The sequence below is a fragment of the Spinacia oleracea genome, chromosome 2, assembly GCF_020520425.1.
Source record: "Spinacia oleracea cultivar Varoflay chromosome 2, BTI_SOV_V1, whole genome shotgun sequence".
In the NCBI taxonomy this organism is placed as follows: Eukaryota; Viridiplantae; Streptophyta; class Magnoliopsida; order Caryophyllales; family Amaranthaceae; genus Spinacia; species Spinacia oleracea.
Window position 1 is genome coordinate 5314551 of NC_079488.1, and position 13666 is coordinate 5328216.

The window sequence follows — 13666 nt, forward strand, 5'->3', positions numbered from 1 at the left end:
ACCATACCAGAAACTAGCAAAATCTGACCAAATCAGGTGAATAAAACTCTCAACTTTAAGAATGCTATAGTTTGAATTATTTTACTAATTCTATGTAAATCTTTTTGATGTAAAAGGGAAAAAAAAAATAAGAGACAAACTTGCAAACGTGAAAAAAGCAAAGCATATGGGATCAAGCATCATACATTGGCGTTCGCCATTCAACCTATTCTAGTTTCATACAATCTTCCTTCAACCTAAAGATGGATGTGGGCTGGGCCAACCCGAAACCCGACCCGACACGAAAAAAACCCAGCCTACACACGCACGAAGTCGTGGGCCAGGCATGTGCCTTAATTTTTTTGGAAAAAGCACGACAAAGCACGCTAAATTTAGTAAAATTATCCTTAGGCACGACGGCACGACACGGAAGCCCATGGACTTGGGCCCTGTTTTGAACTTTTCGGCCGGCCCAACCCGATACATTGTGGGCCCGATTAGGACCACGCCCCGAAGCCCGGCCCACAGCCATCTTTACTTCAACCTAGATAATACAAGTACACTACTTCACAAGTTTATATTACAAACCAAATTCCACCACAGGCATTGCGAAAGACCTCCCGAACCTACCTAAAAAAGGCGTAGTAAACCCCTTAAATCCCATAAATAATTTAGTCACATTCACATACCCTAAATTTCCTGCATCAACATGCTACATAACTAAAAAGAGACATAATATCAGCCATTCAACAAATTTGTGCAAATATTTCCCTCAAAAAACCAAAACAACCAAATTAGTGCAAAAAACTGAAAAAGTGTATTCAAAAGGCAGCCATGTTAGCCTACCATTTCCTCGGACGAGGAACATTTCTCTCTATCGAAAGACGATACGAACTTGCAAACTTGAATCAAGTATCATACATTGCCATTCGCCGTTCAACCTATTCTAGTTTCATACAATCTTACTTCAACCTAGATAGTACACTGCTTCACAAGTTTATATTACAAACCCACATTGTGGAAGACCTTCCCGAACCCAAAAAAGGCGTAAACCCCTTAAATCCCATAAATAATAAGTCACATTCACATACCCTAAATTTCTTGCATCAACATGCTACATAACTAAAAATAGACATAACATCAGCCAACAATAGAGCATCCACTCCACAACGAGACCAGGAAGGCTTGTAACTCTACAATTGCCTATCGGAAAACAAACTGAATCTACCTCACCTCACGATTTTGAAGCGCATGTTACTACATGTGACTTGAATTCTTCAAGCTCTGCTAAAACTTCCTCTTCTGGTCGGTAAATTAGATCACTCATACGCCAAATCTGCGGAAACATTTATGTGAGAAGACATCAGTTTTTCTGTTTGTTGCTAACAAATACTAAATCCGTTTCACAATACATGCAACAATTTTTTTTAAGTATTCCAATACGCTTCTTTGGACATTAATATCTCTAATTGCGTATAAGTAAAGATTATAAAAAGTTGATATTTGGAATCCTCGCATTGATACGAATTTAACAAGATCTCACCTGACTATGTTTTTTTGATTACACAATGGTGAAAGTTGGTTGATAAATAGTGTCCAAATGAGACAAATGAAAAATGTTGCATGTTTTGTGAAACAAAGATAGTACAATTAAATGAAGTAAATTTGAAAACTGATTTGGCCTCGTGTTTATGTAAATTCCCGTCACTTCAAAACGAACGATTTTTTTGGGGGGGAGGGGGGGGGGGGGGGTGGTTTATAGAAATTGAGCTTGAAAAAACACACGCTCACAATACCAAATCTGCGGAACATTTATGTGAGAACTAGACATCAGTTTTTCTGTTTGAGGTTAACAAATACAATTAACTAAAGTACATTGAAAACTGATTTGGCCTCGTGTTTATGTAAATTCCCGTCACTTCAAAACAAAGGAACTTTTGGAGGGGCTTGTAGCAAATTAGCAATTGGGCTCGAAACAAACACACGCTCACATATGAGAGGGAGGAGAATGAAATGGAAGAAACAATCAGAATTTAGTCAATACCTGCAGTGTTCCACCACCACCACTAGAATCGCAATCATCTGAAACACTCACAATCGTCCAAGAATCATACGTATTCCAATGAAAATCAACCACCTTGTCCCTGTATATAAATTAGAAGAGAGTTATTTGAACAAACACTTGAAAAGGAAAAGGACCCAAATTCGTTTCAAAAAGTTTTTTGCTCTAGTATCAGACTAGCGTATACACAAACCATTTAGCAAAATACTTCGTAAATATCAACTTCGTATACACAAACCATTTTTCTCTAGTATCAAAAAGTTTTTTGCTCTGTTAAATACTTCGTAAAACAAGAACTCTATTGAAGATTTAGAGACATGCAAGTGTACAAGCAGGGAAAATGGTTTAGTGAAACATTTAGCAAAATAGATGCAAGAAAATTTTCTTAGTCTTCAAAATATTTACAACGAAGAAAAGAAAGCAAAGCGAAGAAACATATATTGAGCAAAAAACCTAACCTGTGTCCAGCATGCTGGAAAAAGAGACCTGGAGGAGCATTTGGTGTTCTTACCCCACGCTCTTTCTTTTTACCAACCTGGAAAAACAGCAAAGGAAATATTAAATAAGTCATACAACAATGTAGAAACACTTCAATGAAAACTAAATAAATGTCTGAACATCATATGACGGGATACATGAAACATAGGGGGCATTTTGTTCGCAAAGGGGAAAGGGAATAACATTAAGAAAGGGAAAGAAGAAGAAACGAGAGCAAAAGTCTATGTTATCATATGTTTGTTGTTTGGGTTAACAAATTTCACCGCCATCTCGACGACAATCCTTCACCACCGCTTAACAAGGGTAGTTTTAAGAGTCAAATTCGAATATGGAAACTTCAGATCTGGAGCTTTAATAGTCGAGTGGATACACTCTATTATGTCCTGTTACTCCTATCAACGTTACTTATGAGCAAAAAGGGAATCCAAAAAAGAAACATGAGCACCTAGCTTGAAACTGGAATTATAAATAAGTGTCACATCTTCTATAGGTGTGGGGCCCAACAACTAAACAGATTGTGAGTTTGTGATTTAGAAACAAGGTGGAACCATAGATGATAAAAAAAAATGAGAGTCAATAGTTAAAAGATTAAGCAGACTACTGACAGAATCATGGATAGTAAAATGTTTTTTGAAGAGTGGTCAGGACAAGGATAGTTAACATAGCAACTTATGCGCTTTAAAAAATATTTAAATAACAATAATGAAATAAAAGAATTGAAGGGAGCAATTAGCCTGAATCAAGGACGATGTACTCAAGTTTCAAAGACCAGTAACACTGAAGGAGATGCCACTTGTAGCAGGACACTTTAATAGATGTGCGACTTTCTGGGAACATTGGTACAACTGAAAGCTAGATAAAGAGATATGTAGGATGATGTGGATCAACAGACAGGAGGAGTGCGGAGTGCCTCTTGGTAATAAGCAATTCAAAGAAATATGCTGTAGTTCCCAAGGCATGATTTGATGGTAGACAACTCCTTCTAATGAAAAGGAATTAGTTTCAACCAGTATAAATTGAGGCGGATGAAACCGGATGTAGCTTAGAAAATCAAAGAAGAGGTCACAAAGCAACTAACGGCAGGCTTCATCAAGGATGCAAACACTTGCCCTCTTTGTTCTACATTCCCTGAGTCGGTGCAGCATTTGTTCTTCGAATGTGCGATCAGTGATCAGGAAGTCTGCTGAAGTCCTTTGAGTCTTTGACAACCACTCTTTCCCGTGAAACTCCTTCTTTCTTTAATTATGATTGATCTGGCCATTTTCTTTAGGTTCTGAAAGAAAAGAGATTTGAACAGCAAGGCTATTTCGGCATGTAAGACGTTAGCTTAACATGCGTGTTAAGCGATAGTCGGGTAAAGCATTGACTTTATTGAAAAGGAATTAGTTTCAACCCAGCAGATTGTTTTCTGGGTCTGCAGCGGAGTTAGCAGCTATGAACAAGCCTTATTACAACTCAGATCTCACCAAATCTCACGAAGTGACGTAGTTAGATAAGCCGCAAGGACTGTCTTGAAATTCAAAGAAAAGTTCCTTACCACCCAACAGTCCCAACACAAACAAACTGCTGCTTGTGATAGCTATGACATAATGGAAAAAGCATTACACTCCCACCTAGAGCAGAATAATAAGGAGAATTTGATAGAAGAGGCCGCTACCGTGCTGCCTCCTGGGTGAGTGACAAGTTCAGAGTAGACGAAGATGCCCAAAGAGAGAGAAATGAAGAAAAAGGAGGCAAAACAATGAGACAAAAATGTTCAGAGCACAGAAAAGAGAAAACAACTTAGCTACAGTACAGCCTACAGAGCACCACCACACTACCTTGTAAAAGTAAGGGGAACGGGGAAGTATGAAGTGTGGAAAGCAGGGGCCTGGTGGGTAACAGAGAGAAGATTACTATTGACAAATACTTAAAGCACAAGATCATGCAACCAAAACCTAAGTTAATCATTCCATACAACTATACTACTTCCTATCTCCTCTTCTTATGGTTGTTTCATTTATAGGGCTCCAAAAACATTATAGGAGTAGTTACTAAATCTTGTTTACCTTCTCATAGTCCCAAATGTTGAGAACACCATCCTCCGCAGAACTTCCAAAGACAGTTGGATTGTCAGGAGACCACTGAAATTAAGGATATGTTAAAACAGATTTGGCAAGATTATGCAAGAACGAATTACAATCATTATGTAAAAACCATTTAGAACCTGCACACAAAGAACAGCAGCTTTATGACCCTCAAATTTGTGAACAGGTGATCCAACTCCATCAGAAGTAAGATTACGCCGATCAAACATACGAACGGTGCTATCAGCAGATCTGAAGAAAAGAATGCAGTAGTCATGTTAACTCCTTGAAACATGGTAGTAAGGGTAAGGCTGAGCTCATTTTGACCTCCCAGACTGACCTACAAATGGATTATACTGAACCTTCTTGTATACAAGAGGCGAGAATATCTCATGAATAAAATAAAGCAAACTGAACCGTTCTACTGGATAGATTATAAAGAAAAACCATAATGCAGAACATACCCAGTGAGGATGTAATTTTCGTCAAAAGGATTCCAGTCAACACAGTGAAGATCAGCATTATGAGCCTTCTCTACCTGTCAAAATATAGGACCAATCATTATAACCATTTCGTATAATAAATAAAACCAGACTTGATTACAAATAATGACTAGAAAACATTTAAAGGGAAGTCCATGATTCTACATGTATAAAATCACTTAAAAAACAGGACTACTTAGCTAGAATGGGGGAAAAAAATAATCTTGGAAGCCTCTATTCAAATAACGTTATTTTTTTAGGGAAATTAAGATAGCATCAGAATTAGAACTACTCCGTGTAATCCCCTCAAAGGAAAAAAAAAGATCTACTCAGTATGATCATTAAGGTTATTTAATAATCCCATGGATCAAAAGGAAATACTAATTAATTGGATCAGGAAAAAGTAGCAAGACAAAACACGAGGATTAAAGTACTATATGACCACTACAACCCAATTAAACTGAACTGATTAATAATTACACCATTATCCAGATTGTGTTTTCCCAGTGTGTTTCTTACTTTCTTTACTCTATCTTCCTTGTTTTAAGGACCGTGGGGGACACTGTTTAAACCAGCATAACCCGTTAAAAAGGGTCTGTGGAGAAAGCAGAACTTCTCAATTGTTAAGATTCACCTTCTTTATGGATACTAGGCTTGACAAAGTGATGCAAAACATGACTAAATTTCCAAGGTCCATAAAAATTTCCATGCATAGGAAGCAAGATGTAGTTAGAAATTTGTTTTTTTAATAGAAAAACACAGATAACTTCTTTTTTATAATTTTTTCGAAGCAGCTTTAAACCAAATAAATGAGTGCAGAAAGTTGGTAATTTAGTGCGGTAGTGTGTGGCTTTGAGGGCTGATGTTCGAATCTGGTTACATACGTTTTCCAACACTTGCATTTTTTTATCCCTTATTCGTTTACTTCAACCAGTCAACTTACATAATTCTTCATACGCTATACGTAGATTCTGGATAAGCCACTGTTTGTAGCTAACAAAATCTGCTAAAACTCTCAAAATGAAGGATTTAGTTTACCTTAATTGCTGGATCAGATCCAGTTCGAGCATCCCACAGTATAAGGCAAGAATCATCACCAACACTACAGAACTCCTGCGAACTTCAAGATAATTGCAATAGAGTCAAAACCAAATGGAAACAGTGGAAAATAAGAATCTCCAATACTTATAAATGTCTTTCGCAGGATGAATAATTAATATCAAATTGGAAAATCACCTTTTTGGACAAAACTGCACATCCTCCACAGTATCTTCATGGCCTTGGAAGATACCACGAGGTCCAACAGAAGGGCTTTCTCCATTTTGTTTCACAATTGTTGCCGCCGATCCTTGAGGCTTGTTACTTGATGGGTCTGAGGCTGTTGTTGTTATGTGGTCCTGAATACTCCACAAAACTACAGTTGTGTCTTTCCCTGGAAAAAATTAAATGTGTAAAGTGTGACAAAATTGGCAAATAAAAAGTTCAAGAGTTGTGCACTATAAAATAAAGCAAGCAATGCAGAGGAGCGCTCGTATAAGAATGCTACACAGAACCAACCAGGAATCAGAGAAATTCAAAACTAAAAATACCCAACTATGACACATCTGTAGCTGTTTTAAGCCTTGTCAGGCAGATCTTCTTAGATACCCAGAAATAGAGATATCAATACTTAGATGCCAGCTGAGATCTCCAATGACTAGGGAATAACTTAAAGATACCTTGTGTAAGTTATGTTCAGGATACCAAGTATTGATAACTCTATTTCTGGGTCCTTAACTGCAAAGTGGTTGGCCAAGACATTTTGTACGCGGTCATTGAACTTATTGCAACTGGAAAGATGCTCAAGCAGCATGCTTTTAGTAGGCATTATTCTTATCCCAGCCAATTTTAAATTTTGTACAACGTTATACAAGGTGACTACCAAGATTAATCTGAGATTGCAGCCTGTTACTGAAATAATTGTGAGAAGGGAACGGGGAGCTTTTGTCAAGATTAGGTGTACCTTTGATAATGTAGCTTTGACTAAAGACTTAATGAACTACTATTGGTGTATGAATGTTGTCTCATCTTTTATACAAATAAAATAAAAATATGAGATTTTGTTAACTGGAGCTTTTTGGAGAATCTTTTGGCGAGCTATGATTTCCCTGACGCCCAAGCTCAACAGATACTGCTTTATGTACTCCAAAATAAACTACAAAGTATGAGTAGTTCTCCTAAGGGATTCGTCTCTAGGAAACAACAATTGAGGCAAGAATACCCAAGTCTCCCTACACAGTTGTTCTTTGTAAGGAACTATTACATGTTTTTTAACGCTGCCACGAAAAATGATGATTTTAGATACCATCCAGTATTTGTTTGGGGTGGATCATACTCATATGATTTTTTTGATTCATATATTTCCCAGTAGTGAATGAAAAGTTGATATTCCCTGATTCTTCCTCCCAAATATAAAGAGCCAATTCTACTCTATAAGACGAAATGGTTGAGCATGGAGTAAGATACCCACTACCTAGCCAATTGCAAGCTCAATAATCCATAATTTTAAGCTAATCTCAAATCCGTGAAAGAAACATGGTAGCATCACTGAGATTCTAAAGAAAGAAAATATGTCAGAGGCAATGTGTCAAAACTAGAAGTACTAAGAATACAGCCTACCCACCTCCAGAGAGTACATACGGTTCCTTCGGACATGTTGCAAGAGCAAACTCGGCATTTTCTTTATGTCCTGTCAATACCTGCAACAGGGAATGTGATCGTTGCATGATTTTCATTTGAAGAAAAATGAATAACTCAAGAAAAATTATGATGGGAACTGAACAACAGAAACAGTTTCTTACCAAATCTGGACGAGAAGGAGTGGCTCCTAGCACAGCATGGCGGTTAGGTTGAGACTCAACATCCCAAATCAAAACCTGAAACAAAAGATTATACATAAACTTCTTTTTATACAGAGAAAAAGAATCAAAAAAGAACTAGGACAAAACTCAAAACTTTAAAATATTGATGGTTTACGTCTTGATAAAGCTTACATCGGGACTATCAGTATGGGTGGCAACAATGTGATTATGCTGAGGTAGTTCCCTGATTCTGTTCACCTGCGAAGACATGGGAAAAATTCCCGATTGTTCATGTCCTCTTCAGAAATGATTTTACGGACTAAAAGTATCTTAAAGAGAATTGACTTTTTTGCAAAAAAGATATCAAGCCACGCATAAAAACTGAAACCAACTTTGGAAAAGGCATACACTCTACCAGCAGATGACCAGCTTGATGACAATTGAATATAAGCCTTAATGTTTGTCAACTGTTTAAGTTTCCTTTGGAATTGTCTATTAATCTAATAACTTTCTAAAACATCCAGGATACCAGGCTTGAATAGAGTTGTGCATTTTTTTACAAGGGTCAAGCAAAGATGTTAAATAAGCATGTCGAAAGTAGCCAATTAGCCAACTAGCCATAAATGTCACAGATGCAAAGTCACATATTAAATAAGCATGAACAAAGACTCTAGCAGTCTAGCATGCAAATTTTAACATCCTTCACCATTATGTGCAAATACAAGAGAATGCATATAACAGGAGCTAAAATATTGACATATTTTTCTCACCTCTCCAGGGTGTATGATGGTCTTGTACTTCTTCACAAATGGTGACCGAGCTTCTTCATTGAACTACACCAAAGAACTTATAACATATTACAAGAAATCAAACAGGAAAACTGAATACAAAATCGACAGAAAACAAGCATTTCGATTTTCACAAACTAGGAAGGGGTGGTAAACTTTTGTGTCAGAGATTAGTTTGTGTTAATTCATCTTCTCAGGATAATCCAGACTCCCGAAATTTAAGTTCACTTTGAAAAATGTGACTCAAAACCACTGTTTACAAGGTGTACTAAGAAATTGAGACTAAGGTAGTTAACAAAATCTACAATCTTCTATCACATTTTGCCAACTTTCAAGATGATTATCACAATCATAATCAAACAGGACAAACAGCTTAGCCCCGATTACAAAATAACTGTGTTTTATACTTTAAAGTAGATTAAAGAAGTATAGGTTATTGCATTTGTATACTAACAAGTAACTCGGTAACTACTTTAAGAAACAGATAATGTGAAGGGAAAAAAAAGAGTTAGTTAAGCATATGCATATTATGGGGAGCAGGGCATGCTTTCAAATAATAAGATCACCTGTGAAATGTGCTCTGCAGCAGCAACTCTTGGCTTTACAATTTCACAGTTTGCTATGACCAGCGTATTGGGCACACTGCCATCAGTCTGAAAAGGTACAAACAGATTAACCATCACAGTTAATTAGAACAGCATTGCTATTAAAATTGCACCTAATACAAAATCTATCATGCAGAACTATAGGTTCATAACCACAGAAACTATGTACAATGAAATTTTGCACCATTAAGAATTAAAAGGAGCGAGAGAAAGGAGGGAAGGAAGAAATATGCCTGTTCAGAGAGATAGAGACGCTGCCGATTCTTGTAAGTAGCTTGCTCAAGCTGTGGCCCCCACCTGCGCAAGGTATGAACACGCTTAGTGAACAGAACAAAAATGCTAAAATTACTATTTTTTCTTAAGTGTAATCCATAACGATGGCATAAATGCATAATCAAGTTTTATTGCTTCTACTGTTATCATCTAAATCTGAATTAACATTGTTCTTCGACCAGCCAGTTTGTTGGCCAGAACATGCTCGCATACTATCAGAAAATGCTGAAATATTACTTATTCTTAAAGCTCTAAAAAAATTAATAAAGATGATTAACTCATATCGCCAATGTTATTAGAATCGTGATCCGGATCGTACGATCATACGATCCTATGATCCAGATTTTGCAAAACGATTCAAGTCGTAGCTGAAATCGTAACTGCGTCAGGATCGTTAGTGGGATCGTTAGGGATCGTATTGAATCGGTAGGATCGTATAGAATCGCGATCCTACGTACGATTCTAACGATCCAGCTTTAAGCCTTTTAAATGAAGCCCAAGTTTGAGCCACGCCTGTTTGAAGCCCAATAGAAAGCAAAAATCTGTTTGGAGCCCAATACAAATCAAAAAAACCTATCGAGTACGCGGTCTTCTCTGTGATGCCCTAGAATCGTCTTCTCCGCTTCTCCCCTCTCCTTTGCTTGAATTGAAGCTCGATCTTCTAGAATATGGTAAGTTATTGTAATCAATGACGACAATGATGTATTATGATGGTGTCAATATCACGGGACCATGAACGGGAACGTTGGAGGCATTAAGCGATTTTGGTGATGACAGATATTTCGGCTATGATGAAAATTAATTTATGTTGTTAGTTGTTTAGATTAATTACTAAAAGTTGTAATGCTTAAAAAGTATTTTCCTTGTATTATTTGGAATTGTAAAATTGTAAGCTTTAAAATAACATTCGTAGAATTATCATGTATGACACTAATTTCGATTTTATGAAACCAAAAGTGTGTTTTGGGGTCTTATTTTTAGTAGAAAATCATGTACCAACCACCTTCTATCATTCCGGCCGCTCAATTTGTCAAATTTGTAGGATCTTACGATCCTACGATCCGATCCTACCGATCTGATCCTACCCTCCCTCACCAATCCCAAGTGGGATCCCGATCCTGACAACCTTGCATATCGCCAAGGACATGACAAAAAATAACTCAATCCAGGTTCAATTTATTATTCGGCACCACATCAACACTACCAAAAATTAGCAACTACGAACAAAGCTATCAACTTTAAAACATAACCGCCTTTATTAAGGTTCCTTTCGCTGCCATTTCCGAAAATTAGCAACAACTAACAAAAGTATCAACTTGGAAGCATCACTTAACCTCTATTGACGTTTCTCTAGCAAACAAAACCAAATGAACTCAACTTTAAAACGTAAACACACCCTTGTTAACGTTCCTTTCGGCACCATTTCCGAAAATTAGCAACAAGTAATCAACTTGGAAACATCACTGAACCTATATTGACTTTTTTCTAGCAAAAAACACCAAATGAACTCAATTACTAATTAAGTCAGCCATTCAGAAAAAAATATACCATTAGACAAAGAAACAAATATTCATTCTTCGGCACCACATCAACACTACCAAAAATTAGCAACTAAGAACAAAGTTATCAACTTTACGCAACCGCCCTTGTTAAGGTCCCTTTCGGCGCCACTTCAGAAAATTAGCAACAACAAACAAAAGTATCAACTTTGAAACATCACTGAACCTATATTGACTTTTTTCTAGCAAACAGAACCAAATGAACTCAATCATGAACTAAGTTAGCCATTTCAGACAAAAAAATATACCATTGGACCAAGAAACAAATATGCATATGTATATATACAAGCAACGACAAAAATTAACTCAATTCAGGTTCAATTTATTCTTCTGCACCACATCAACACTACCAAAAATTAACAACTAAGAACAAAGTTATCAACTTCACGCAACAACTAACAAAGGTATCAACTTGGAAACATCCCTGAACTTTTATCGACTTTTTTCTAGCAAAAAACACCAAATGAACTCAATTATGAATTAAGTCAGCCATTCCAGACAAAAAAAAAATACCATTATGCATATATATATACAAGCAACGACTAAAAAGAGCGAGAAATTCAACAAATTAACCCTAAAAAATAACCTAATAAATAAAATCCGACAATTCAGTCAATCTAGGGCATCAACATTCCTAAAAATCAGAATCAAACAATCTGAAACCCTAAAAATCGAAGAAATAAAGAGAGAGAAAGTACCGGCAAGAGAGAGAAGGCCAGACGAGGTTGTGATTAGCAAGCCAGTCGTAGAGAACAGGAACAAGAGTCTTCCACTGTGCGTACTTCTCGTCTACTGCTGACTGTTGATTCTTCCCTCTCATTCTCTCACTGTGTTTCTCTCTCCACCGTTTTCTGTTGTTGTCGTCGTCTCCAGACACCTGAACTGAGCGAGCTGATTCAATACGGACAGGACAAAACTGGTTTCTGGGCGAAGAGACCGTCTTCACAATTGTAAGCGTAAGTACGGAGTAATACTCGATTGCTAAATACTCCGCGTAGAGACAAAGATGGATGTGGGCCGGGCCGGATCGAACCCCGACTTGAACCGGCCCGGCCCGATCGCAAAAGGTCCGGTACGGGCACGAAGTCGCAGTTCATGGGACGGGCCTGGGCCTTCATTTTTTGGAACACGATAAGGCATGGCGCGACTCGACCCGGCACGAGAAAGCACGCTAAATTTAGTAAAATTAGCCTTAGGCACGACGACCCGGCCCGGCTCGACACGAAAGCCTGTGAGCTCGGGCCGGGACTGGGCCTTGTTTTGAACTGTTTGGCCGGCCCGACCCGGCACAATAGAATGTGGGCATGATGTGTGCCCGACCCGGTTAGGCCACAGCCCGTGGGCTCGACCCGAAGCCCGGCCCACACCCATCTTTACGTAGAGTTGACTCGGGTGATAAGCAGCTTGATGTTGCTTAAGTGTAAGTACGAAGTAATATTCGATTGCTCGATTACTTGACTCCAACGAACTCTATCGGAAATGAGTGCATTTGATATTGATATTGATCTTGACCGAACTTGACCGATTCGGACAGACTTCAGTCACAAAAAACATTCAGACCGAACTAGATTAGATCATATCAAACCAAACAAGTCCCTAAACTAGAAAACTCACACCAAATCAGGGGAAGAGAACAATGACTGAATAACCCCGATAATCAACTAAGCAATGTGTTTTGTTTTAGGAAAATTTGTCAGAAAGAACCTTTTAAAACACAGAAATTGTGAGAAATGACCTTTTAAAAAAAAGTTGTGAAAGAAGGCCCAATTGGGTTTTTTTGTTGTGAATAAGGACCATAAGCCATATTCCAGTGGTCAACGACTGTTTTCCGGCGTTGACCATCACGTGACATGCACGTGTCTTAAATTTTTACAATTTTTTGTTGAAAAGTTTCCCTCCATGTTTCCCCCACCCCAACCTAACTTATTCAGATCTTAAAAAAAAATCGATTCTTGAAATTAGGAAACACTAAGAACCCTAATTTCAAGAACCAAAAAATTGGAGAAATTTGAGGAAAAAAAATTAGGGCTTTTAGTGTTATCTTGTACGAAAAGGACCGACAAGCAATTGGGTTGCGCGAATTTGGTTGATTTCAACTGGGGAGAAGAAATTTGTGGTTGGAAGGAAGAAGAAAATGGTGGAGGAGCAGCAGAGCAGGAGAGAGAAAATCGATTATTTTTTTTAAGATCTGAATAAGTTAGTTGGGGGTAGGGGAAACTTGGAGGGAAACTTAATAAAAAAAATGTTATACACGTGCGTGTCACGTGATGGTCAACGCCGGAAAACAGTCGTTGACCACCAGAATATGGCTTATGGTCCTTATTCACAACAACAAAATTCAATTGGGCCTTCTTTCACAACTTTTTTTTTAAAATGTCCTTTCTCACAATTTTTGTGTTTTAAAATGTCCTTTCTGACAAATTTTCCTTTATTTTATTATTTCAAACTTTTGGTAATAAAGTCTAACTTGAAATCAACTTGGACGATTCCATTCACGTGATTATGACCCGACTT

At 37.6% G+C, this 13666-nt stretch overlaps 1 protein-coding gene across 1 annotated transcript; it reads right to left on the reverse strand.

Annotated features, from left to right (window-relative positions):
* Positions 1-799: 799 nt before the first annotated feature.
* Positions 800-12113, reverse strand: LOC110798532 (WD-40 repeat-containing protein MSI4). The gene is made up of 15 exons (XM_022003716.2): positions 11851-12113; positions 9554-9617; positions 9282-9368; positions 8698-8760; positions 8120-8185; positions 7928-8002; positions 7750-7825; positions 6324-6519; positions 6126-6207; positions 5070-5143; positions 4746-4857; positions 4588-4662; positions 2500-2576; positions 2024-2123; positions 800-1315 (listed from the first exon to the last, which is right to left on the reverse strand). The coding sequence occupies exons 1-15, from the start codon at positions 11970-11972 to the stop codon at positions 1214-1216; spliced, it is 1371 nt and encodes a 456-aa protein (XP_021859408.1). The 5' UTR covers positions 11973-12113; the 3' UTR covers positions 800-1213.
* Between the last annotated feature and the right edge of the window lie 1553 nt (positions 12114-13666).

What these genes read in the sequence shown, in the direction of transcription:
- LOC110798532 (XM_022003716.2), bottom strand. Translation starts at nt 11,972, where the DNA reads ATGAGAGGGAAGAATCAACAGTCAGCAGTAGACGAGAAGTACGCACAG. An exon ending in CCATCATACACCCTGGAGAG is followed by an intron (nt 8,186 to 8,697) that starts GTGAGAAAAATA and finishes ATGTCTTCGCAG; the next exon opens with GTGAACAGAATCAGGGAACT. An exon ending in CCCATACTGATAGTCCCGAT is followed by an intron (nt 8,003 to 8,119) that starts GTAAGCTTTATC and finishes CTTTTGTTTCAG; the next exon opens with GTTTTGATTTGGGATGTTGA.